The sequence below is a fragment of the Mustela nivalis genome (assembly GCF_964662115.1).
Source record: "Mustela nivalis genome assembly, chromosome: 8".
NCBI lineage: Eukaryota > Metazoa > Chordata > Mammalia > Carnivora > Mustelidae > Mustela > Mustela nivalis.
Window position 1 is genome coordinate 139,262,091 of NC_139027.1, and position 25,600 is coordinate 139,287,690.

Here is a 25,600-nt window from a genome sequence, read left to right on the forward strand (position 1 = left end):
CCCCGAAACATTTCCTTTTAATTGTTGCATTTATCTTTCTCAGCTTTTTGTCTGCTTGAAGCCTGTTTCTTCTCTTGCTCTTTGAGCAGCCAAAATGGTTGTGTTGGATGCATTGGCTGTGTTAACAGGCCTCTATTGGACGCCTGTTGTCACTCCTAAATGTAACACCACAGCCATAATTGATGGAGAGTAGAGTTGTAAGCTTTTACGACTAATTGCAAAGTCTAAACTAAAACATTTCCTGGAGCTGCCTTTAAATACTAATAATAATACCTTGTATAGGTTTAGTGCTTTACAATTTACAGAGCACTTCCGCATATATCATATCATTTAATCCTCACAATAAACAAGGCTTTTTGAATGCTTAGATCTTTCCTAAGTGAGAAATCATGTTGCACATCCTGATTTAATCCTGGTGGGTCGCCAAAGTTCTTGATACAGTAACCACTTACCGAGCACCTTCTATGCAGAAAGCACTTTACTAAGGATACCAAGGGGTAAATTTCCTGTAAATAAATATCCAGTAAATGGCACCTCTCCAATAAATGTGATCTTGCTTCCTAGTCTTTTTTCCCTTCCTCATCATAGTCACCATTTCGGAGACTGCTAGCTAACCCATAAATTGATATAAATATTGCTGGGGATTCATTGTATCAGAGTTAAAGTTTTTACAGCTAAGGATTCTGATACTTGTCTAAGCTCAGTGATTCTTCAGAAAGTCATCCTATGGATTTCAGTTTGCACTTTCTTGAAGAACTTGCACAATTAGTTGACTCTCAAAAAATACTTCAGACATGCAGCAGATTTGAAAATGCCTAGCCGTCGCGTTCATGTCCTGATTACGATGATTAGGGTATGATTCCAAGAGTACAACTCGGCCCTTGGCCCCCGAAGGCTCGTTAGGGAGTACAGAAGAAGGCATAATCACCTCCGGGTTCTGCGAGGCGCCCGGAGGACAGAGAACTTCCCAAGAGGGAGCTCTGTAAGGTGGAGGTGGAAGACGGCACTGGAGCCGAGCCAGCCCTGAGACTTTGAACCTCTGTCCAGGAGTCCTTTCATTCCAGGCACATGCTCTGGGCCCCTGTGGCTCCTCACACGTTCTCCAAAAAGTAGAAGACCTCCAAATGATAGGAACCTTCAAAGACCCACAGGCAGAGCAGCCCTTCTGAGTAAGCAGGGTGCCCTGCATACCATCCTTCCAGGCCCAAAGGGCTGATGTGGCCTGGCAGGTTAGCCGAGAAGCTGTTCTGGTTCGAGACTCAGAAGTGGTCACTGGGGGCATCGCCGCTCCGGCCACCTTCCCGCTCCTGGTTTGGCTTCTTAATTTTATGAACTCTGGTGTTACATTACCTCCTATTCATGTGGTTTGGGACTGTGGGTGGACAAACCCCAATGGCCCAGTGTGTTTTACTAGTGCACTCGTTTCCCGGACACACAGGTTTTTTCAGAAGTCTTCCCATGATACCGTCTCTTTAAATAACCTCTTCTGCGTTTTTTATAAGGGAGGCTGATATCTGGATTGCGAAATTATCTCTTGGTTCTTTTGATAATGGAGCTTAGGCGATCACAAACCAAAGACCTCTTCTGGGCAGATGTGCCTAAAGCTTTATTTTGACCCAGAATATGCAGCCGGCCTCTGAGCATCCCCTAAACACTGCCAAGAGGACCACAGTGAGGGGCGAAGGCGGAGCGGGAGTTTGGGCATTGAGTCTGAGCGCCGTGTCCGACTGGGGCTGCGGCATCGTGCTTTCAATAACTCTGTTCTGATCATTTAGGTCTCTCTTTGTAGGGCATCTTTTATGACCAAGACTGTCCAGTACCAAAATGAACTACATAAATTCCTAATCTGGGATACAGCTGGACAAGAACGAGTAAGTCGCCCTTTAATTTACTATGTGTTTTTCTGAGGCCCACATTAAAGCTCCGACCCAACCGTCCATGTCCTTGTCATCTCCCGTTACTCAGTTCTCTGCCGTGCACCAGAGACACATTTATTTCCATTTGTGTCGGCCAGCCTTTTTCTTTTCAATTAGAGCCACAAAGTCCACTGATGGAAAAAGTGATAATGAGCACTGAGGGCATTTTAGACTTTTTAGTGTCTTAAAGTAAATGCTGACTAACAGGCCTGATAAAATCCCACTCAGAGCATTGTGTGTAATTTGGGGCTCCATCCTCTAGCAGAGATATAAAAGAATTAGTGGTAGAAAGGGAGAGTTAAGCACATCTCATTTATAGCTGCCTTTTAAAAGCTAAAGAGGGAACTTTACAGCATATAAAGTTTGAGATTTAAGTGAAATGAATGAGCTAGCACAGAGCTGAGCAATAGGTACTTAATAAATGCCTGATGATAAAATTGTCCCAGATGGTTATCTGCTTCTGGAAGGGCCCGGACCAGAGGTGGGGTCTGGGCCATGGCCTCCCTGTGCAGGTGGGACCTGCTGAGACCGGTCCACGTCAGACCAGGGCTGGGGAGGCAGGGCCGGGAACAGACACTTCTGCTGCCTCGTTTTCCCTCTGGGCCCGACGTCTGCTTTCCCTGTCGAGGTGCGTCTGGCAGCCGCCCCATTATTCAGCTGCTGTTTAATTTTGTTTTCAAACAGTACTATCAGAACAGAACATCTGATGGATGCACAGTGCTATCCGTAAGCTCTTAAAAGTATACCAGAAGTAATCAGGAGAAATAGTCTGTCATCACGGTCTTATCTAAGACGGCATAGATACTGTGTGTGGTATAAAATCTGACAAGAATCATCACAGACAAATGGGGGAAGACAAAACAAGCCATTACTGTTGTCCTAGATGTAGACACCATACATTTGTACAGATTGAACGTCTTAAGTTTGCTCCGTTTGGTTTCTTCTGGGTTTTTGTTTGTTTGTTTGAATACCGGATGCCATGCCCCGCACCCGCTCACTCACCCGAGACACACCTGCTTGATTTCCCGGCCGCACTCCTACTCTGTTGGTGTTGTGCCTCTAGAACGGGGGGTTTGGGACAGCTAGACCCTTTGCTAACCAGCCCTCTTCCACCCGTCACAAGCATTGCTTCCCGTAGCCTCCGTGAATATATCTATAGACACAGTCTTGCTGTCTGGCCCATTAGCCAAGAATGCCTGTGGCTCTTCGTACCAGTAATACATGCACTTTTCCTTGAATCCCAAGTTTCAGTTACCCCCTCCTATATATTCAGTGATACAGCAAAACCCTCCTCATAAAGAACCATGCTATAACAGCGGCTCCATAACCCTCGGCGTCAGCGCCTGCCGCAGTGTACATGGTGCTACAGAGCATCTCTGTGCTCGACAACATGAAGAATGACACAAGGCTCTACGCCTCTCCCTTACTGCTGCCGGAATAGCAGGCTTCTTGTAAGTTTTGGCATTAGCTGGTTCGCCTGCCTCTTGTTTCCCCACTTCCCATTGACTCTGCACCAGGGGTAGTTGCTCTGAGATGCAAACCTGCCTCACCTCTACCTGCTGGCCTGGGGAAACTGCAGGCAGACAGGCAGGGGTCGGGAGGGCTGCCCAGGGGAAGCCTGAGCTGCAGAGTGTCGGGAGAGGAGCCCCTGCTGGGGAGCAGCCACTCCAGCCAGGGGTTACAGGGCAGGAGTGCGCGTGCAGGCTGGCCAGGTCACAGGGCTGAAGCGAAGCGGAACGTCTGACAGCTAACCACACGTGGTCGGACACGCCGGGAGCCTCATCCCAGACACAGCCGACTGCCAGTTGATGCTGCTGGGCAAGGCCTTGAAGACCGGACTCAGCTGGACCCATTTTCAGTTCCCGCCAGTTTATCCTTTTGGACCAGACTGCTTGTAGTCCCTCCAGCCTGCCGGAGGGCCTCACGCTCCCAGCCATGCCCTGTTCTTCTGTTCAGAATATTCTCCCTCCCACGTCAGCCGAGAAAACACATACACAGCCTTCAAAACGCGCCTCGGAGGTTACCTCCGGGGGCCCTTTCCTAACCATCCCTGCTGTGTTCTGACAAGTCAAAGCTTTGCCATTTGCCCCCACTGCTCAGATCTGCGTCTGGAGGTCACCTCTGAGTCCGCCCTCCTCGTCTGCCCCGCACACTGTTCTCTCGGCGCGCCTCCCAGCTGTGTCTTCTCGCGGGCGTCATCCCGGTCGCCTCTCTCCGCCTCCACGGCCAGCCCTCTGCGCTCCGCCGCCCGGGACTCCCCAGAAGGTCCCTGTGGCCCTTGAACTGGTCCCCGCCTTCCCCCTTCCCAGCCTTCCACCTGCATCACTTCTCCTCGCAGGACCTGGAAGGATCTTCTGAAAACAGGAATCCGATGCTCTCGTCTTCCTGCTTGATACCCTGCAGTGACCTCTGCTGCGCTCAGAATGGCCGGGGTCCGGATGGCGGCCTGCAGAGCCCCGCACGGCCTGCTCTGCCTTCTCGCCTCCATTTGCCCTCCCAGCTCGTCCTCCCTCCCGCCCTCCGAGTTCCCGCCCACTGGCCTCCATTCAGTGCCTCCGAGACCCCAAGGTCTTTGCCACTCGAGCGCTCGCGTACGTTGTTTCTTCTCCTGGAACTCTCCTCCCTCTGCACAGAGCGTGGCCAGCTGGCCCCTTCCCAGGCTTTTAGTCTCAGTCTCAGTGACACACCCTCAGAGTTTTCCCTAACCACCACCCCCCTCAGCCCTAAGCAGGGCCCCAGTGCATTCTCCATCACTGCCTCCCATTCATTTTCCTCAGGACCCTCATTACAAGCTGTAATCAGATGATCTGTCGGCTGAACTTGATTGACCGAGACACTGCCTCCAGCTCTTGCCACTGCCGTATTCCCACTGCCTGGCCAGAGCACTGATGCTCAGATCCCGGGCAAGCCGGTCAGTGAAGGAACACTTGAGAGGATTTCCTTGTGTCCTATGCAGTCTTTGACTGCCCCCATGCATGGGATTGTCTCCTCTATCCTTACTTGTCTGTCTTCTGATAGACTGTGAGCTCCTTGTGGGCAGGGACTGTATTCATGCCTGTGCTCTCAGCCCTTGGCACACAGTATTGATGTCCGTGGATTTCTGTCCGTTGATTGCCAGCCCTACTTTTGCACAGATAAAGAAGGACAGATCCTCTACTCTTGCCACGTGAGTATTGCATGCCTCCAATTATAAATTTCTGGTATGTGCGTATGTATTGTTCCCTACAGTAGTAAGACTCATCGTGGAAGCAAGAAGCATCATAAAATGAGAATCCTTTCTGAAGAGATGACGGTTCAAACATCCTCCCTGTCGGACTCTCACGTGGGTTGCTGCCTGTGGTTTTGGCAGGTGGATTGTCTTTCTGATGGTCCAGTTGCGATTGATTTGCAGATTGATTTCATTAAGTCAATGAAAGTGATTTTGGAGAACTTCACAAGTGTCATGCAAAGCGCACCCGTGGTAGCAGTCTTGTTAAACGAAGGGGAAAATACTGATCAGGATGATGCTACGAGTATTTCAGAAGATAATGATTTGTGGGCCAAAGAGTTAAGCAGCCTAGGAAAAACTGATGGAGTCCTCGGATATTTTTGTAAAAATTCCCTTTTTGTGATCAGATAGGAGAGTCAAGCATGAAATGAAAGATAGACATCGTATTGTGCTAGCGTATAGTTTCATCAGAAGAATCACAGTCAGGTCCTCAATCAACTTTGATTCAGTGTTCATTCAGAAAAGTACCTCCAGGTTGCAGTAATAAACCTAATATTTTTTCCTAGCATCAGATGAAATGCAACTTGTTCGGATAATTTCAATTTATTTTCTCAAGAGAGTGCCTTTGTTGGATCTTTCTGTTCCTATTTGCTATCCTAAATAAATTCATTCATTCCCCAATCATCCTTCACCAACAAGGACTCCCATAGTCGCATGGAGACAAGACCCATCACCAAGCACAGATGAGCACCACAGATACCATAGATAAACCATAAATGGAGCAAGAACATTTCAGATACTTGCCCAAGAAAGCTTAACAACTCCAATCAACTAGATAACTGCATCCAGCCCTCAGAGGCACATGAATCTTCACGTGTTCTTTCCTGATGATCACCTGCAGAGGTCAGAGCACCAGGAGGCACAAACTCAGTTATTGTGGAGTGAACAAGGAATTGTGCTCCTGTTGAAAATCAGGAAAATGGGGCGCCTGGGTGGCTCAGTTGATTAGGCGTCTGCCTTCGGCTCAGGTCATGATCCCAGGGTCCTGGGACTGAGCCCTGCATCAGGCTCCCCACACAGTGGGGGTCTGCTTCTCCCTCTCCCTGTGCCTGCCACTCCTTATTTGCACACGCTCGCTCGCTCGCTCTCTGTCTCTCTCTCTAGCAAAAATAATTACATAAAATCATTTAAAAAATTTTTTTTCAATGAAATCAGGAAAACATGTGGTAGCTGAGTATCTTCTGAGCTGGGGTTGACGCTTCGTCCTGTCGGCCAAATGCGGCCTGCTCCCTGCTTTTATAAAGTTTTGTTAGAACACAGCCACACTCGTTTGTTTACGCACTGTCTGGAGAAACGTTGACTCTTCCGCAGTAGAGTTGAATAGTTGTGACAGAGATCACATGACCCACAAAGTCTAAAATACTTACTACGTGGCCCTTCCCAGAAAGGGTTTTGCCACCTTGATCCATTGGAGCAGAGATGTGCTCACATCCTTTGAGTCTGTATTTTAAGCTGCCACTTTTTTTTCTTTACGCCAAAAGATCATGGAAAGAGTTTCAGTGTCCGTAAGGGTAGGGTGGCTTGTAAGGGACTAACCCTTCCGGAGAGAACACTTATACACAAACTCTGGACAGAACATCAAAAACAACTCTCCAAAGGCAGCGCCAGATGTAGTAGAGTGGGGGAGGCTCGGGTTCGTGTAGCTTTGTCCCCAGAGGGTGTGCTCTCGTCTGCCACACAGCACAGCTAGGACTCAAAAAGCCCTGGTTTTTAGTTTGTGGTATTTGAGGGCAGAGTTCGATGCTGCTAGAGTTGCTGTGGGGAAGTCCCAGGAGAGATGGATCCAGCAGGGAAGGAAACTCCAAAATCTGCTTATAAATGCCCTCTGGCCTTCGCTTGACTCCCCACTGCAGGTGTATAGGGGAGCATCGAGGACCCCAACTGAAGAAAAACCGCTAGAGCAGCAGCAACGCCGAGCAGAGAGACAGCTTGGGGCTTCCCCTGAAACTTCGGGAGGGCCAGGCTTTACCGGGAGAGACCATGCCCCAGAAGGACAAGCAGACCCAAGCAGGCCGACCCTCACCATGCATAAAGCCAACCTCAGGGTGATTGTCCAGGTTTGAACACTTCAGAGAAGATCATAGAAGCCAGATAGTTTAAATACACTCACAGACTTCAAAGAGAAGTAGTCTTACCAACTTCACTACACATGGGGACCCTCACACAGAAGGGAAACTAACGGTGGAACAAATGGAAATGCTAAAGCTGAAGACCCCGGGGCCGACAACGGGAAGCCCCTTGCGTGGCTGGCAGAACAGACCAGCCAGCTGGGGGAACAAAGAGTGGGGATCGTGAAGGGTCTCAGCACCGAGGGGACACATCCCTCAACCTGACGCGTGTGAGTAGAGGCCCGGAAGTTGTGAAGAGAGAGGGGAAACAAAAAGATACTTCAGGGGCGCCTGGGTGGCTCAGTGGGTTAAGCCGCTGCCTTCGGCTCAGGTCATGATCTCGGGGTCCTGGGATCGAGTCCCACATCAGGCCCTCTGCTCAGCGGGGAGCCTGCTTCCTCCTCTCTCTCTCTCTGCCTGCCTCTCTGCCTACTTGTGATCTCTCTCTGTCAAATAAATAAATAAAATCTTTAAAAAAAAAAAAGATACTTCAGAAAATTTCCCAAATATGGTAAAACCGATCACTTTACAAATCCGAGAAGTTCTAACCAATCTCTTAAGTACAAAGGAAAGCACACAGATCGCTGGAATCCAGAGCGAAAGAGGAAAACTGAAAGCAACAGAGAGAGCAGACACCCTGCACAGGCAACAGCAGGGCACGTGGTCTCCAGCCTCTCGCAGAGATGGCGCAGGCCCCGAAGCAGTGGGACACAAGCCTCGTGAAAGTGCTTGAAAGCATAAAGATGTCAATCTGCCAGAATTGGCTTTCAAATACCAAGTCCAAGGAATGACCTTTTTGGAGGAACAAAAGCTGAGAGGGCGCAGCAGCAGCCCCAGGAAGTTTTTCAAGCCTAAGGGAAGCACCACCAGGCAGTCACTCAAATCCACAGGAAGAATAAGAACTGCTAGAAGTGGTAAATAGGAAACTCTATCTTTTTTTCTTCTTTTATTTTTTTTTTTTTTAAGATTTTATTTATTTATTTATTTATTTGACAGAGATCACGAGTAGGCAGAGAGGCAGGCAGAGAGGGGGCGGGAAACAGGCACCCTGCTGAGCAGAGAGCCTGATGCGGGGCTTGATCCCAGAACCCTGGGATTTTGACCTGAGCGGAAGGCAGAGGCTTTACCCCACTGAGCCACCCAGGCGCCCCTAACTTTTTTTCTTCTTAACTTACTTACTGGCTGTTAATGTAAAAATTATAACATTGGATTATATGGCTTACAATATATGCAGATTTTAAATATTTGACAGCAGCACAGAGGATGGTGGGGGGGAAATTAGGCTCTTGCAGCATTGTGATATTTTAGTAGACAGTGAGAAAAATGTATATTATAGTTATAAGAGCAACCACTTAAAAATACCAGAAGGTATAGCTAAAAAGCTAGTGAGCAAATTAATATATTAAAGTTGGATACTAAAAAACAGTTGATGCAAAAGAGGAGGAGGAAAGGAAAAATAGATTTTTTTTTCCCCCTAAATGGCTCAGTCGGTTAAGCAGATATCTGCCTTTGGCTCAGGTCATGATCCCGGGGTCCTGGGATCAAGTCCCGCATGGGGCTCCCTGCTCGGCAGGGAGTCTGCTAATCCCTCTGCCTGCTGCCCCCACCCCCCCGTGTTTGTCTCCCCTTGCTGCTTCTCTCTCTCTCATTCTTGTTCTATCTCAAATAAATAAAATCTTCTAAAAATATAAAAATAAACTAAATAGATGGAACAAATATAAAATAAACAGTGAAATGGTAAACCTTATAACTAGCACATAGTGGAGCCTGGTTTTTTATCCAGTCTGACAACTTCTGCCTTTTAAAAGCAGAATATTCATTTCCTTTACATTTAATGTACCTCCTCATATAAGAGGATTACCTTCACTATTAAAACATAGCCTAAAAATAAGGGAATGGGAAAGGATATCCTATGCAGATCATAAGCAAATGGAAATTATTGCAGTTACATCAGTATCAACACATCAGTATCAGTAAGGTAGACTTGAAGACAAGCGTGATTATCAGGAATAAAGAAAGCATGATAACACGGGCGTGTTTGATAGTCTGTACTGATAGAAATATCTTATGTATTGGTAGGATGGTGTTTACATGGATATACATACACATTAGTCATTTTATCAAAACTTAAGATCTTTTATCTAACTTAACCGACTGAGCCACCCAGGCACCCCAAAATCTTTTATCTAACTTAAGATCTTTGCATTTCTTTACATGAATTTTACCCTGAAAATTTAAATGCTAAAGAAAACCAAAAACCCAGCAACCTTGTAAAGGATGTTGTCAGTGTAATAACATCAAAAATGAAAACCAAAAATTATATATCTGATAAGGGCTTAATTCCCAAAATAAACAAAGAACTTATAACTCTGCACCCAAAAAGCAACAACAAGAAATAATCTGATTTTTAAATAGGCAGAGGAACTGAAGAGACATTTTTCCAAAAAAGACATACAGATGGTTAACAGATATATGGAAAGATGCTGAACATCACCAGTCACTAGGAAAACACAAATCAAAACCACGAGGAAATATCACCTCCCACCTGTCAGAATGGCAAGTATCAAAAAGACAAAGAGGGGCGCATGGGTGGCTCATTCGGTTAGGCGTCCGACTCCATCCCAGCTCAGGGTTTGACCCTCAGGGTCATGAGTTCAAGACCCACACTGGGCTCCACGCTGGGTGTGGAGCCTACTTTAAAAAAAAGAAAAAAGACAAGAAACAGCAAGTGTTGGCGAGGATGCAGAGAAAAAGGAACCCTCTTGCACAGTTGGTGGGGATGTGAAATGGTGCAGCCACTGTGGAAAACAGCATGGAAGTTCCTCAAGAAATGAAAAATAGAACTACTGTATGATCCAGTGATTAATTCCGCTGCTGGGTATTTACCCAGAGAAAATGGGAAACACTAATTCAGCATTATTTACAATAGCCAAGAATATGGAAGCTGCCCACGTGTCCATCAAACGATGAATGGATAAAGAGGTATGCTGTGTGTGTGTACAAAATGGAGTATTTCTCAGCCATTTAAAAAAAAAAAAAATGAGATCTTGCTATCCACAGCAACATAGATGGAGCTAGAAGATATAATGCTGAGTGACAGAAGTCAGAGAAAGAAATACTGTATGATTTCACTCATATCTGCAATCAAGAAAGGGGGGGCAGGAACAGACCCATAGCTACAGAGAACAAAGTAGTGGTTGCCGGGAGGAAGGGGGTGGGGAGGTGGGCAAGAATGGGTAAAAGAGAGTGGGAGTTGCGGGCTCCCAGGTGCAGAGTGAACAAGTCACGAGGGTGGCAGGTGCAGCTTGAGGAATGGAGTCCGTGATGGTGATGAATGGGGGGGATTGGTAGCTCTATAGATCCCCATAGGGACCACAGCGTAGCACGTAGACCTGTCCAGTCACCATGTGGTACACTCGAAGCTAACATAAATCATGTGTCCACTCTACGTAAAATGAATGGACAGAGTTTGAAGGAAGGAAGTGAAAGGGAAGCCGATAGCATCCCCGTTGTGCTCTCTGCCTGCTCCCGCTCACCCTCCCGTGAAAGTCAGCCCAGAGTCTTCTCCATCTAATAATGTTTCCTATGCTGCAGTGCTTTTTTGCTTACAGTTCTTAGTTTTGTTATTCTCTCTCCAACATAATATATTTTATTGGAAGTTATCTGGCTTTCATCCCAGTGGCAGTTTTCTCACAGAGAGTAGGAAAACTTCGCACGGGTGGACACCTGGTCTGGCATGTTAGTTTCACGTCACCTCATACTTAAACAGCTCTTACTTACTCACCAGCTCCTGCTACCTACAGTGCACCAGGCATCAGGCTCCAGAGCTAAAATGGTATATGCTAAGCAGACGTGCTCTCTTCCCTCCTGGAGTTTACAGTCATAATTTCACTCTTTTTCAAGACTCAAATTAACTTAAAAGTTGAGAAGCCAAAGGTTAAGCTCATTGGATAAGAAGTTGCAGAATCTATCACTCTGTGTGCAACTTGCATGGTGCCCCAGATGCCTCCCTCTGACCACAGTTCCTGCCTGTATTCGGGGGTCAGCCTCCGGAACAGAGAAGCAGGATGAGAGTGCAGGGCTATCTCATCAGCCACAGGGGTCGGGTTTCAAAGTCAGGGTCTAAGACAAAGATCTGGTATAGGTAAACTGCTTCTCTGCAAGCTGGCATTGCAGCCACCAAGCAGGATGCCCAGGATCGGCACTGACCGGGTAAAGAGCCGCCCATTTCCCACTGTCCATCTTGCGCTCATCAGGAGGTGTGGCCTGTTGACTGAGCTCGCATTATCCCTGTGCCTCCCTTCCAGTCCCTTCCCTCCCTGTCATCAGGTAGGGGTAGGGGGCGGTTTGTAGGAAGGGGCCACATGCAGAGTGAAATTCATGTAAATGAAATGAGAGCTGTACCCACATTGGGGAGTTGCCACGTGTGCGGATATCAAACAAGCGAGTTACAAACTCATCCAAGTGGTGAATGTAAATGTGTCCTCATTTCGGTAGTACAATCAGCATTTAGATTACAGGCTTATCTTTACGGCACCCAAATGCAGCCACTTCTCTGGAGAACTATTTACAGCATTATTTTTATCTCCTTGATAGTTTGGGAAGCCAAAGTTTAAAGGACTATTGAACAAATGAATTCGGGAATTATAACACTGAGTTCAATTAAAAAGCCTTTTTAGCTGAAACAGTTGTTTATAGCCCCATATTTAATTCCTATAAAACTGTATTGTAAACCATCTTCTGAGAGACGGCGTTACGGGAAGAGTTTCTTGCCCTTGGTAATTGCCGCTGCGTTGTGCCGTAGGCGCCGTGTCATCTGCTCAGGCTTAAGAGAAAGATTACCTTTCACGCAGGGCCGCTGGGCTTAAAAGTCTAGTGAGAAACATCTTTAACCCGCTTTCCCAATTTTGTTGTTTCTTTTTCTCCCTTCTCTGCAGTTTCGTGCCTTAGCACCAATGTACTATCGGGGCTCGGCTGCGGCCATCATTGTTTATGACATCACAAAAGAAGTAAGCCTTTCCGTTTGCCTTAGACTGTTTTGAAAGCTCCCTCTCGGCTGCTTCGGCCTCCGGTTGCTATTCCTGTTCTGTGTTCCAGGAGACATTCTCAACACTGAAGAACTGGGTGAAGGAGCTTCGGCAGCACGGCCCGCCCAATATCGTCGTTGCTATTGCTGGGAATAAGTGTGATCTTATCGATGTCAGGTGCGTTACCAGACCGGGAGATGACAGTGCTGACAATGTGTTCCCTTTCTTCCTGAGCAATGTCCAGTATGAGAATCTTGCTTTTACTTTATCTCTAACATTGAAAAAATCCTTTTTGTTTAGTTGGAGTCCTAAAGTTTCAAACAAAAATTAAGAGTTCAGACACTTGGGGCTGATTAGATGGGAGGGGCACAGGTATGTGGTTTATGTGAACTGTGGTTACATCATACTTGACATTATAAGAGATGAGTGTAGCCCCCCAGTTTCCAGGACATCAGGGGCTTGAGTGGGGAAAACATACATTCTTTAAGGGAAACACATTCACTGGCCATTTCTCTGGGCCACTCCCATGATTCCCAGAGCAATGACTTGACTTCGGTGGGGAAAGAAAGCCTTGCCGTCCTGCAGTCGTTCCATCACACGGATGCGTTGCTAGTAGTGCTGAGTTCGGTTTGTGCTGAGAAGCCACAGAAGTGGTGTGGTTCTCAGGGCTTGGTCACTAGCTGTTCATGACATCCTTTGTCATCATGAGTTCGGTTAATTACTGGGTAGGTGGGGATAACGTAAAGCTCTTGATGGGTAGAATTTCTGATTTGCGGTTGTTGCTTTCCAGAGAAGTCATGGAGAGAGATGCTAAGGACTATGCCGACTCCATCCATGCGATTTTTGTGGAGACCAGCGCGAAAAATGCGATAAACATAAATGAACTCTTTATAGAAATTAGTGAGTATCTCTGTGCCCTCTGGGTTTTCTCTTTGCTAAGCGCCTGCATGCAGAATTACAGAGCTGGGAGAACTCCCGCGGCACATCGAGCGGTCTGGTCTCTGCCATGTGTCCGCGGAATGAGTGGGAGACGTGGGAGAAGGGAGGAACGGCGGTTGGGTCTCCGATTATGTCGTAATTGCTGGGGAGCTGCTGCCTGGACTGCAGCCCTGAAGAGTGTTGTTACCGAGCAAACCGCGCGCGGGGCCTCGAGGCCCTGGAAGCTGCCCACCTCTCCCTCGGTGTCTCTTTAAATGTGTCGCAGTCAGTCATCAAAAATGAACAAGACAATAAAGGGAAATGAAATGCAAATGTGACTTCACTGTAAGGAATCCCTCAAAAATGAATACCAGGCAAGGAGAAGGTAGGGCCTCCCTGGCCACCCTTCCCCCTTCCCTTTCCAGAAGTGGTACCATGATGCCGCTAGTTGCAAGGAGGCTGCCGCATCCCTTTGGGATTGTATCTGTGTTCAGATTATATCTGTGTTTATTCATTTCATTCAAATTCATCAAAATATTTATTGAGAACGGTTCCAGGCTCCAGGGAGACCGTGGTGAACTAGACAGGCGCAGCCCCATCTCCCGAAGCTTGTGTTCTGCTGCAGGAGCCAGGCAGTGAGCACGGAAGCCAGTAAGATCCCTTCGAATGATGCACAGCGACACAAAAAACATAATATGGGATGAAGTGAAGGAGTGTCTGTAGGTGGTCAGGGAAGGCCTCTCAGAGCAGGCAGCGTGGGAGCTGAGATCGGATAGAGCAGGCTCTGCAGAGATCTGGAGTTCATGCTGACCTGACGTAGCAGACTTCCAGGTGGAGAACGGGAGGAAGCCAACAGGGCATGGTGAACTTCCTTGGTGAGGTCAGAGGTGACCGAGGATGGAAGCTCACTTGGCCATCATGTAGAGGAGGGAGTGCAAAATCCAGCACCTCCCAGGGCCAGGCCGGAACAGGCCACAAGCACTGGGACATGGGAGCAGCAGAAGGCCCTGGTGATCCCAAAAGCTGGCACAGGTGGGTCCTGCTGCAGCAGGTGGGGTCACTGTGGAATGGAGGCTCCTAGTTGTCTAATTAATAACTGAGGTTACTTTTATCTCTTTGGATGATTTTAATTTGTTCAGAGATCTGGATTTTATGTAACGTCCCACTATTTAGACTTGGCCATTCAGATATTTTCAAAGCCCTTTGCAGGCCCACCAAGCCCCTCTGGCACCATAAGGGGCCACTGCCTGCTGGCCCACAGCTTCTCGTCCAGGCCCTTCCCTTCAGCATTTGAAGTCATGATGTCTGTTGTCTTCCTCGACTGTAAAGAACAGCCACCCAGGTGCAGTCTTGAAAGGCAGCATGAGGCCGAACCGGAATTTTTCAGTTCGAGCTAAAATATCTTAAGCGCATGGTGTTGTGAGTGTGCCAAACTTACTGCTGCTTCCTAAGTGACCTTTACTCCAGCAGTATTAGAAACAGGAAGGTGGCGAGTTATGCCAACAATGAAAATTCTTATATAAAAACTAGCGTGTACATACTCATTTTAACTGCGAAAAATAAAAAAAATATATGTTCACAAAGATTAGAAAAATTTAGAGAGAAGTAAATTGAGTTTATTGTTTACGGGGGGTTGTAAAATTGCATTAGCACAGTGCCTGCCGTGCTAACTTTTTATTGAAGTGTAGTATACGTGCAGAAGGGGGCTTAGAACGATAAAACACAAGGAATTTCCACAGAGCCAACTCCTGCAGTTGGCGCTTAGATCCAGACCCAGACGTACCTCAGAAGCCTCCCAATGCCGTTCCAGTTCCTCCCTGTCCCCCTGCCCCCAAGGGAAGCACGGTCCTGATGGCTAGCTCTTCAGATTTGTTTTGCCTGTTTTTATACTTTATGGTTTTGTGTTTTTTTTAAACATACTGTCTGTCCTCTGCTGTCTGGCTTCTTTAGCTCCACAGTACATGTATTAGCTCTGTCCGTATCGCCGCATGACTCCTCCTCATTACCGTGGTGTGTGCGTGAGAAGTGGGCCAGAATCTCCACTGTAGGTATCCGTCCTGTTCATAGCTCCGTGCGTAGCTGCTTGTAGTCCAGAGCTGTGGCGCCCAGTACCTCTGAGCGCTCACGTCAGACCTGGTGTGCATGCTCTGCGGTCACATGTTTGGTCTATTTATACCCCAAAGAAGAGTCACTGAGTCACTGGGTGCACAGGTGTTCAGTAGGAGGTCTTCAAAGTGGTTTCATCAGGGGAACCTGGGGTGCTCAGTTCTTAAGCATCTGCTTTGGCTCAGGTCATAATCCCAGGGTCCTCCCTGCTCAGCAGGAAGCCTGATTTTCCCTCTCCCACTCCCCCTGCTTGTGTTCCCTCTCTCGCTGTCTCTCTTTCTGTCAAATAAACCAATACATAAAATCTTACCCACAAAAACAAAGTGGGTACACCAGCAGACACTCACACACCAACAGCAGATGGAACCCCAGTCACTCCGTGTCTGCTGTGTGATCATAAACTGCATTTATGATCGACGGTTAATAAAGTTGAGCCTCTTTCTGGGTATTTATTTATTTTTATGTGAAAATACCTACATATCCTCTTTTGTGAACTTTTGCCTATTTTCCTTTTAGGCTGCCTGCCTTTTTCTTAATTGTGTGTATAGTTTCTTTTGGATACGAGTCCATCGTTGATTGTGTGTGTTGGAACGATCCGCTGTGCAACTCGGGCTGCATTTGTGAGTCAGCTGTCTCTCAGAGCTGCAGCTCTTAGTCTCGATGTGATCCAGTTTATCCTCCTTTCCCTTCACAATTGGCACTTTCGGGCTTTCGGTTAAGAGGTCACGGTCTGGGGCGCCTGGGTGGCTCAGTGGGTTAAGGCGCTGCCTTCAGCTCAGGTCATGATCTTAGGGTCCTGGGATCGAGGCCCGCATCGGGCTCTCTGCTCAGCGGGGAGCCTGCTTCCTCCTCTCTCTCTGCCTGCCTCTCCATCTACTTGTGATTTCTCTCTGTCAAGTATATAAATAAAATCTTTAAAAAAAAAAAAAGAGGTCACGGTCTGTTCTGCAGGTCATCAAGGTGTCCTCTGCTTTCTTCCAAGATTACTGCAGCAGTGGCACTGTGATACCAGCTGGATTTCCATGATTTGTTTATTAGAAATATGTAACAAGAAGCTTCAGGAAAGCTTTTGTGTTTGTTTTTTTTTAAGAATTTTTAGTTTTACTTGACGCAGAGAGAGCACAAGTAGGTGGAGTAGCAGGTAGAGGGAGAGGGAGAAACAGGCTCCCTGCTGACCAAGGAGCCCAATGTGGGGCTCAATCCAGGATCCTGGGATCATGACCTGAGCCGAAGGCAGACACTTCACTGACTGAGCCACACAGGCTCCTTCTAAATAAATTCACAGTTTATTCACGGTATCTACAGGTATTTGAAAAGTAGCTGTAGGACATTCTGGGGGATCATGTGTAGACACATGCTGTGTACTACCCTCCTGGATTTACAGGCTGCCCCAACATGTTAGAGGCCCCAGGCTTGGTGGCCAAGGACCTAAGAACTGGCAGATTCCATCTCAGCCTTGGTAGTGCCACAGGACACATGTGCCCATTCATTCCTTGCTTTCAAAATACCTTAGTGCCTGGTACTGTGCTAGACAGCTACCAGAAACAGAGGACCTTTTCCCTCGAAGAGCTTGGGGTCTAACTCTAATTCTTAAGGTCTAGCTCTGTAGGCAAATAAGTAACGTGCTTCTGGCCTCTGGCCGAATTTAGTATGGGAGGTATTGGAGAGATCTAGGAAGTGAGAGGGCATCTGGAAGGCCTTTGTGCTTGGACACAACCCTTGCTTTATGGGCTGGGTAGGTGGATGGTGATTTGAGGTTTCTCCTGAAATTGACATTATGCTTCACGGAGCAGTAAAGCGAAACCTGTTCATTCTCATGCACTGTTGGTAGGAGAATAAAGTGGCACAGCCTCTTCAGAGAGCAGTTTGGCAGCATCTGTCAAACTCTAAATTGCATGTCCTTCTTGCATTTGTACTAGAACACACTGGGAATATGGTGTATGTGCCGGATACACACCCAGGAGTAGAAGAGCGTGATCCAGTTCTTCCACTCCTGTTTATCTTACACATTGGCTCCCAGAGATACTTTTTGCATTGTCGTTAATACCAGTGCGGTGTTGGAAGCCAACTGAACATCCGTCAACGTGAATGGTTCAGTAAATGACGGGACATCCGTGTGGCACAGCAGCATAGGGCTTTAGGAATAGCGCTGCAGTGGGAGAAGCCCCAGAGTGTGTTCAGTGGAAGCAGTAAGGTGGACGGCCGTGCACGTGTGTGCGCCTCTAGGGGCTTAGGGAGGGGCCGGCTACAGGTGTGTGTGTGTCCTGTACGCGTCTGTGCACGCCTGTGTCTGGATGGTGGCTCTCCCCTAAGGCCAGGGGACAAGCATGTTCCAGTGGAATTTTGTTGACAAAAGTGCATGTACTCCCTACTCAGAATGTCTTCTTGATATGTAATTTCTTTTTTTTTTTTTTAAGATTTTATTTATTTATTTGACAGAGAGAAATCACAAGTAGGCACAGCAGCAGGCAGAGAGAGAGGGTGAAGCAGGCTTCCCGCCGAGCAGAGAGCCCGATGCGGGGCTCGATTCCTGACCCTGGGATCTGACCTGAGCCAAAGGCAGAGGCTTTAACCCACTGAGCCACCCAGGCGTCCCTGTAATTTCTTTTTATTTAAAAAATTTTTACTGCATGCAATGTGATATCCTAGTTCAGACCCTTGACCAGAAGGGGGACATTAGTAGAAGAACTGACCTTGCCTGAGCAAAGTCGGGACCTTAGTGATGTGCCAGGGCAGAGTTCCTCGTGTCCACGGACGTCCCGTGCAAGCACAAGATGCCGACATGCCGCATCGCAGCTCTCTGGTTATCTTCGCAACTTTTCTACAGATTGAAAATTCGTTCAGCTCTTTATTTTCATGCAACCTTTCAAAGCGCATCTGCCCAGTTGTCGCATCAGAGAGTGAACAGATTTGGAAAGTTAAAGCTCTTTCCCACCCTCCTCTCCTCTCCGTCCAGGTCGAAGAATTCCTTCTGCCGACGCCAACCCGCCATCTGGCGGCAAGGGCTTCAAGCTCCGGAGACAGCCGTCCGAGCCCCAGCGGAGCTGCTGCTGACCGGGCCTCAGCTTCCCAGACTTGCTGATGAAGTAGGTGGTCCCGAAAGTTAACAGGAGGCCTGGGTTCCCTGCCGGCAGGTTCTGCCTCTCCGGTTTGGGTCTTCTTCATGCAAACAGGACTCGGAGAAATTGGCCAGTTCCGCTTCCTCTCTGGAGGCCATGGCACTAATGTTTCAGTGTGCAGACCTCCGGCCTGTCACGAGTCTGGTGTGCACCGGGACCACATCATGGGCTTTTGACCTTGCTGAAGAGGAACATGTAATTGTATGGACGGTAGGGTTAAATTGTTGAGTAGTTTTGTAATCAAGATTTTATGTAACATTTGTAAAGGGAAAATTAGCACTTTCGTGGTTCTTGAGGAAAAAAAGACCTTGCAGAGATGGTAATTTCCTTGGTTTCCCGTTACCACTGTTAGAGGGAATCATATCATTTAAAATGTGGTTGGTGATTGTAAGTGGAGGGCTGGCAGTCATTATTGGGAGCTGAACTGGATTATTTATAGGACTGAAGGACGACTCTGTCCCCACCATCTCTAAAGCACTTGTCATTGAATACTTCAGCCCCTGATACATAGAGTAAATTAACAATGGTAACAGCGGAAGCATAGCTCACCAGAGGTTTGCATTCCGACCTCGTCCTGTATGTGTCAAAAAAACACATTACTGGCCCCTTTTTAAATAAGCTCTCGTGATGAAGGTGGTGGTGGTGGCAAAGCTGCCTGGGAGAAATCGGGCTGCATACGTTTGAGCTGACTAGCAGTGGTTTAAAAAAGAGGAAGAAGAGAGAGAGTAAAGAAAGTGGTGTAAATGCTGTCAATTTTTTATTTAACCCAGATATTTTGGTGGAGAAAACAGTTATCTGTTGCTTAGCATATGTAAAGTTGTAGTCTATATTTATGAGACCATGGCTTAAAAATTATAAATTATGTAAATACATGAATAAATTCTATGTTTCACCCAACACTCCATTTAATCTCGCAGCCAGTGTCTTGGTATGCCCACCCACCTCTCAGCCTGTCCGCGGGGGGCTCTGCTGCACGTTTCTGTCGGGCGAGAGCACAGAGCACTTGGCTTACAGTCTTTAAAGAGGTCTCTGCCTCGCCTTGCACACGCTCCCGCATCCCATCTGGAAATCATAATAAAGACATATGCCACTTTGACAAGCCTGACTAGCCCTTCCTAGCCTGGGGGTAAAAGATGACGCTCCAAGTTCAAGTCATTTCACCTGGTCTTGGCAGTAAGTTTCTTGTAGCATTTACAGTGGCCCTGGACGAGTGTTTCCACGAGCTCTCCTTGTTACCGATTCAGCTTATCTCTCCGTCTCCTTTATTCCCCTGCCTCTGTTAGTGGTTAACACTCTTTCCCTCAGGGAGCCTAATGAGGTTTTTAATATAATCTAAAAATAAAGCGCTGAAGTGAAGTTGGTGACAATTTGCTCCTGGTCTAATTTGGCGCCCTTCCAACCGGAGTGTTGTAAGGGAAGGAAATTTACAAGATTGAATAGGAAATGAAACAGCTTGAATTTCCAACTCAATTGTGTTTTCAGAGCTCTCGCAGACTGAAGAGTTGGAACTTTGAAAAACAATGGTTATTTCCCTATGCCCCCCACTTGAGATGGGTAGATTTTAATGGGAAAATTATAACTCAGATTAAGTAAAAAGCGATTCCCTTTTCCCTGGTGTATATCTTGAGCATTTGAAATTATTTATTCTCTTACTGAATTCGTATGGAAGGAATGTAGTTAGGGAAAATTCTAGCATCTTGTTGAAAATACAGGCAGACTCTGTGCCCTCCGCGTCTTGCTCCCCTTCCCACCATGACATGAGCAAGCGGTGAGAGAAAACACGCGGTTCTAAGGGTGGGCTCTCGACACCTGAAGGGGCTGCATCTCCTTTCCCATACATGCAGATGGGTCAGGGCATCTGGCCTCGGCCCTGGTGTGTCTCTCACATTCCCATTGCTGGGCCTCCATCTCCACGACAACAAACAAAATAAAAACAAAGGGAGCTTGGCTCATCACCGAGCAGGCGGTGCGCGGGTGGCCCTTTCTGTCTTACTTCACCAAAAGACGACGCACATCTGTGACCTTCGCAGTTTTCCCACCAAACCTGTCAGCCACTGTCGATGATTCCCTGTGATCTGGGCACCCGGGGAAGGCCGTGCGCTTCCGTGCCACGTCTTACTGGGGAGGCATCAGCCTGCCTCTCACCGTGTCCCCACGGTCCTTGCATTCAGCCGAGAACGGGGCTGGCTCTTCGGGCCCTCCTTGGCTATTCTTTCTTCACGGCTTCTCACGCTCCGCCCCATTTGTAGAGAGGACTTCTGTTGGGTTCTGGCCACGCATTGTAGTCCCAGAACGAGTGACAGGTGGGTGGCTCGTGCACCGGCGCTGCCTTCCTGCGTTCTGGGGCCTCTTCTCGTGTGCCCTGGTTCTCATCAGACTGTCTCAGGAATCCACGAGACCCTCTGCTCACGCAGCGCTTCTCCCTGCGGGCGGCAGCAGCCCGTTGGCTCGGCCCCGTGTAACCCATACCCCGTGAAAACAGGGGAGCGCTTGCATTTGTTCGGTCTGCTTGTGTGACGCAGAGCTGGAGGTTAAAGGCAGAGCCAGTGTTTTATTTTGTACATGCTTTGGATTAATAACCTGACCAAGCAGTGGTCTAATACACATTTCATACGTTCTCAAGTTACTCCTTATGGGAAAAAGCTAGATTTCAGAGGAATTGGGACATAGCCCATCTAAAAAATCTTTTTGGTTCCCTTCTGACAAAGGGCCATTTTGAAAAAACTTTGAGGACTGAAAAGAGAAAAATCATTAATTAGCTGCGAGTGTGTATTGATTCCTCTCAGAGAAATTGAAGTGAGCTCTTAGCAGGTGCCCAGTCCTAGGAACCATCCGTCTCCAGAACTCTCCCTTCACACAAGTGTTTCTCCGATTCTGTGATAACTAATTAACCATCATTTGGTGATTAAAAGAACATAAAGTAAGAGTATGATTAAGTGTCCTTCATTTTAAACTCTCTTTAAGAAGTGATTAGGGAGAAGTACCTATCGCAAGCCCTTCTGGTTCCAAATGAAACCTCCATCACCTGCTTTGCAGCCACAGGCAGGCTAAGTGCTTCGCAGAGCGGTTGAAAGGGTTGGTTCCTTTAAAATAACACACTTGCTATTGCCTATTTGTGATTTTGGTTGAAGCGGATGCCTCCAGTATCCGAAGGTCGGAGCCTGTTGTATTTGAGGCCTGACCTCCTCCCTGGAGTGGGCTGTTGCTCTTCTCAAGGCAATCATTTTTCATTTTTTTTTAAGTATATAAAAAAGGAAGGTAGGCCACCTTTAAGTCTTGTATTTTTTGTTTTGTTTTGTTTTATTTTCCCTCAAGAGGGAACACAGGTCTAGGAGACCTTCTAAATTAAACTCTGGGAGCTAGAGTCATGAAAATGTCCTTTGGAGAATGGCTCCATGGCTTTCCTGGAGATGTCAAACCAGAGTCTCTGCCCCTCCTCGGCCGTGTGTCACAACGGACAGGTTCGACTCCGATCACGGTGCACTGATTGGCATGTCGGCCCTGGGGCTTAAAAAGGCGCTTGTTCACCGTTAGATGCGTCCTTTCTATCCTGTGGGTGACTTGCAAAAGAGGTTATATAAAGGGATACAAGCATTTTTTTTCTACTCGTTTTTTTTCAGAACACACTGAGAACATGAGTCATGGTCCCATGGTTGTATAAGATGGAGGTGCAAAGTGTATGACATATGACAGCTTCAGATGTCTTTGCAGGAACCTGTCTGTAAAAGTACTGAGGGAATCCTTTCGCCCCTCAAATCTGACACTTACTAGGTACCAGCGTCAGAACACCGGGGCATCGAGGGGAGGAGGACAGCCCCCACGCTCAAGCTGGCTCTCTTCTCTAAACTCCGCAGTCTGTACATGTTCTTCCTGACCCTATAATGAAAGCTGAAGACCACGATAAGCGAGATGGTGTGAACCCGTGGAAAAATCTTCCTTGTTTAAATTTGTTGTAAAGGAACTGGCAGCCTGACTTTGGTTTACTGTTTGACTTGCAGAGAGAGTCTGCCTCGTGGCGGTTAAAATATTTTAAAAAAGGGAGAAGTGGAATGTACTTTTAAGGATCAAGCTATCACTATCTACCTGCCTTCAGTTAGCTTGGTGCATGAAAAGTTCAACGATTCAAGGTGATGTTTAGGAGACTTACCTTAACTCTACAGCACGGTCATAAAAAAAAAAAAAAAAAAAACAGTCCAAGTAACAGATGTGTCCAGGAGATACACCTTATATGCATAGTTTTAGAAAAGGGAGGTCCAGTGGATTTCTAGCCTACGCGTGGAAGAAACGACCTCTGCCAATTTCTCTTGACAGCAGAGTTACTTGTCTTGACTTCCAGTAATAGAAATCCAGGCAATTTGATTATCTGATTTGCAAGAAACATTAATGGAATTCTGGGGCATTTGTCCTGTTCTATGTGCAAATGAAAATCTAAAAAATATTAGAAGGGTATTACATTTTTCAGGAGCCTCCACTTTTTCAATCTAAGAATGATAAGAGAGACCTGGCGTGGTGAAGTTTCATTAGACATAACGAAGAAAGTGAATAAATAAAACCAAGAATCCCCATATTTCTTGGTTTGTCCTTCAGGATGCTCTGAATATATAGCAAAATGATTTACTTTCCAAATCTAGAAGGACTTCCAGTAGCATAGATCAACTTTAATTTGATGGTCTGCACCATCAGAAATAACTAATATCTGTGTTCTCGCCTTTTAGAGTATAATCAATTATAGATGCTAGAATATTTTTGGCTTCAAAACAAAAGGATTCAGAAGTTTAATAAAAATAAAAATTTTAAGCCTTCCATCTTCTCCTCTTATCACATTGAACATTTTAGATAGTAAGCCGAGGACGTGTCATCCGTAGATACTGGAATTAAAACCATGGAGTCTTAACAAATTTAAGGGAAAAACTATTTAATTTATTACAAGCTCATTTTCAAATCTGTGTGGTGCCCAATACCTCATCAAAGCGCTTCGTAAATGAAGCAGACCAAATTCTGGATAGCTTTTCATGAACAGGAATTCAAGTGCCCAGAATTCAGCTAATAAATGGGAAACCCTAAGACAGTAATGATTTTTTGAAAAACCCTTCTTTAATTGGTATTTTTAAACTGCAGTTTCTTAATGTTCTTCTAAGTCACGCAACAGAAACAAAACATGCTGGTTTTGATGCCACTTCTAGATTCAGGAACGTTTCACTGTTTCTGGAAGCAGATTGTTAAATGCAGTACTGGGAAAGAGATCATCTTCAGTACAGCATATCGCACGGAAGGCCAATAGTCTTTACACAGAACTGAAATTGCCCAGGAAACTCCCAAGACATCTTAAGTCAGGGTGTAGAGAATGGAGCGTGACTGCACCTTGGGGCCTCGTTCTCACATCGTTTTTCCTTTACCAATTTTTTCATCAAATTTGTGCTTGAGTAGTGAGTTGTACCCACCCTGGAAAATGTTGAAAGCAAGGCTGAAGTTTGTGTACCTCTGCTGACTTCGCGTGTGAGGTTATTACAGTTTATGGAACTTTTTCTTAATAGGGGTCATGCACGTGATGTCAGGGAGACTGGTCGGTTCAGTGCGGGTGGAGGGAATTATCGGCAGCTGGCTCGTCAGAGCAACTGATTGGTGGCTCTATTTTTAAACCATTTGTTGTCTTGTGTAGACAGAGCTGTATTGGCCTGGAAAAGATTTTTCTTTTTTTACTCTCATCCAGCTCAGTCTTTGCATCATTTCACCTTCTGAGTCATTCACATCATTGTCAAACATGCCTCTGACCTTCTTAAGAATTGATGTTTTGCCTTCTCTGTGATCGAAGCAGACTCCTTGCCTTATTTCTCTCATTTTGCGGCAGGCTCTCCCTTAAAGACGCACGGCACTAGCCACCTCCTCAGTGCATGTGACATGCCTTTCCGGGCTCCTTCCGTGGTGGCGGCAGTGGGCTCCGGTCCCCCAGGACCGGCCAGTGCCGAGCGCCATGGGCAGACGCAAAGGCTGGATTTGGGTGAGGAGGTGAGGAGCTCCCGTCTTTCCAGAGAGGGAGCGGGCTGCACTGGCCGCCAGTGGCAACAGGACTGAGTGACAAAATGGGCTTTCAAGTCGGTGATGAGGTGCTCTAAGTGTCAGAACACTGCTTAGTCTGTAACAGAGCACCTGGTAAAAGGACATAAAGATACAAACCTGAAGTCTTAAAGAGAAACAGCTGCGGAGATGAGCCTAGACCTTTAAAAATAAGTAAATGCAAGCAAAGCTGTCTTACCAGCAACTCTCACTTCTTCTAAGAATGTCATGCCTTTTCAGACCCGATACAAGGAGTAAGATACTTGTGCCTTTTTATAATAGCATCTGTTATGGGGAAGGGGGCCCGTTAAGTTGCTTACCGTTTAGGCTGCTCTGTAGCACTGTAGACCGCCCAACTGACGGCCGTTGCTTCGCTGCACGGGACGCGTCGCCGGACCCCCTGCGAAGGTTGCTGTCGTGGGGCCGGCCGGCTGCGTGCGCATGTCAAGGACTTTCCTTTTGCAGTCTTTACCTTGGGCTGGACCTAAGTCTACATGGAAACTGTACGATGTCTACTGTCTGTAGATGCTGACAAAAGAAAACTAGATCTTTTGATTTTTGTTACCAGACTTTTCTTTTTATACTTCGGCCGGTAGTGGGTCATTTGCAGACGGTGGGAGATTTGGCATACTTTTAAACTCGTTTTAGCTTGAATATTCTCTGATGAACTTCTTTGGAGCATTCATGTGCTGAATCACTACAAAATTTGTTGTATTGTAAGAAGGGTGTAAACATTTTGTTAATAAAATGCTATGTTTACAAATACATGTATTTGCCTTTCAAGCAGTTTGGTTTCTGTTTGTGGTAGCGTTTGTCCCATGCTTTTCTCAACCAAATACTCTGAAGTAACTGTAAAACTACTTCTGAAAACGGAAATGCCCAAACGTCGATAGCCATGGTGTCTGGTGAGCAGCGAGGTGTTTGTGTCTCTGCTCTGGCCTCACGGCTTCCTGCCTCTCCATCTCCGAGTCCTTCCTTAGCTAAGGTGCGGGAGGGGCTGGACGGAGGCCCGTGGAGCCTGCAGTGAGCACCTGCTAAGTGAGGGACTGCATCCCACCCTCACCCATCATCGGCGGGGTCTCGT

General features: G+C 46.9%; 1 protein-coding gene across 1 annotated transcript; it reads left to right on the forward strand.

Moving 5' to 3' along the window:
* The first annotated feature begins 1,790 nt into the window (after nucleotides 1–1,790).
* On the forward strand, nucleotides 1,791–25,283 carry RAB22A (RAB22A, member RAS oncogene family). The gene is made up of 5 exons (XM_082742958.1): nucleotides 1,791–1,871; nucleotides 12,230–12,301; nucleotides 12,390–12,496; nucleotides 13,110–13,219; nucleotides 18,300–25,283. The coding sequence occupies exons 1-5, from the start codon at nucleotides 1,800–1,802 to the stop codon at nucleotides 18,395–18,397; spliced, it is 459 nt and encodes a 152-aa protein (XP_082599084.1). The 5' UTR covers nucleotides 1,791–1,799; the 3' UTR covers nucleotides 18,398–25,283.
* Nucleotides 25,284–25,600: the final 317 nt, after the last annotated feature.

Excerpts from the sequence above, each read along its gene's own strand:
- RAB22A (XM_082742958.1), top strand. The coding sequence starts at position 1,800 with ATGACCAAGACTGTCCAGTACCAAAATGAACTACATAAATTCCTAATC. Across the intron at positions 1,872-12,229 it reads ATACAGCTGGACAAGAACGA|TTTCGTGCCTTAGCACCAAT; the intron begins GTAAGTCGCCCT and ends CCTTCTCTGCAG. Across the intron at positions 13,220-18,299 it reads TGAACTCTTTATAGAAATTA|GTCGAAGAATTCCTTCTGCC; the intron begins GTGAGTATCTCT and ends CTCTCCGTCCAG.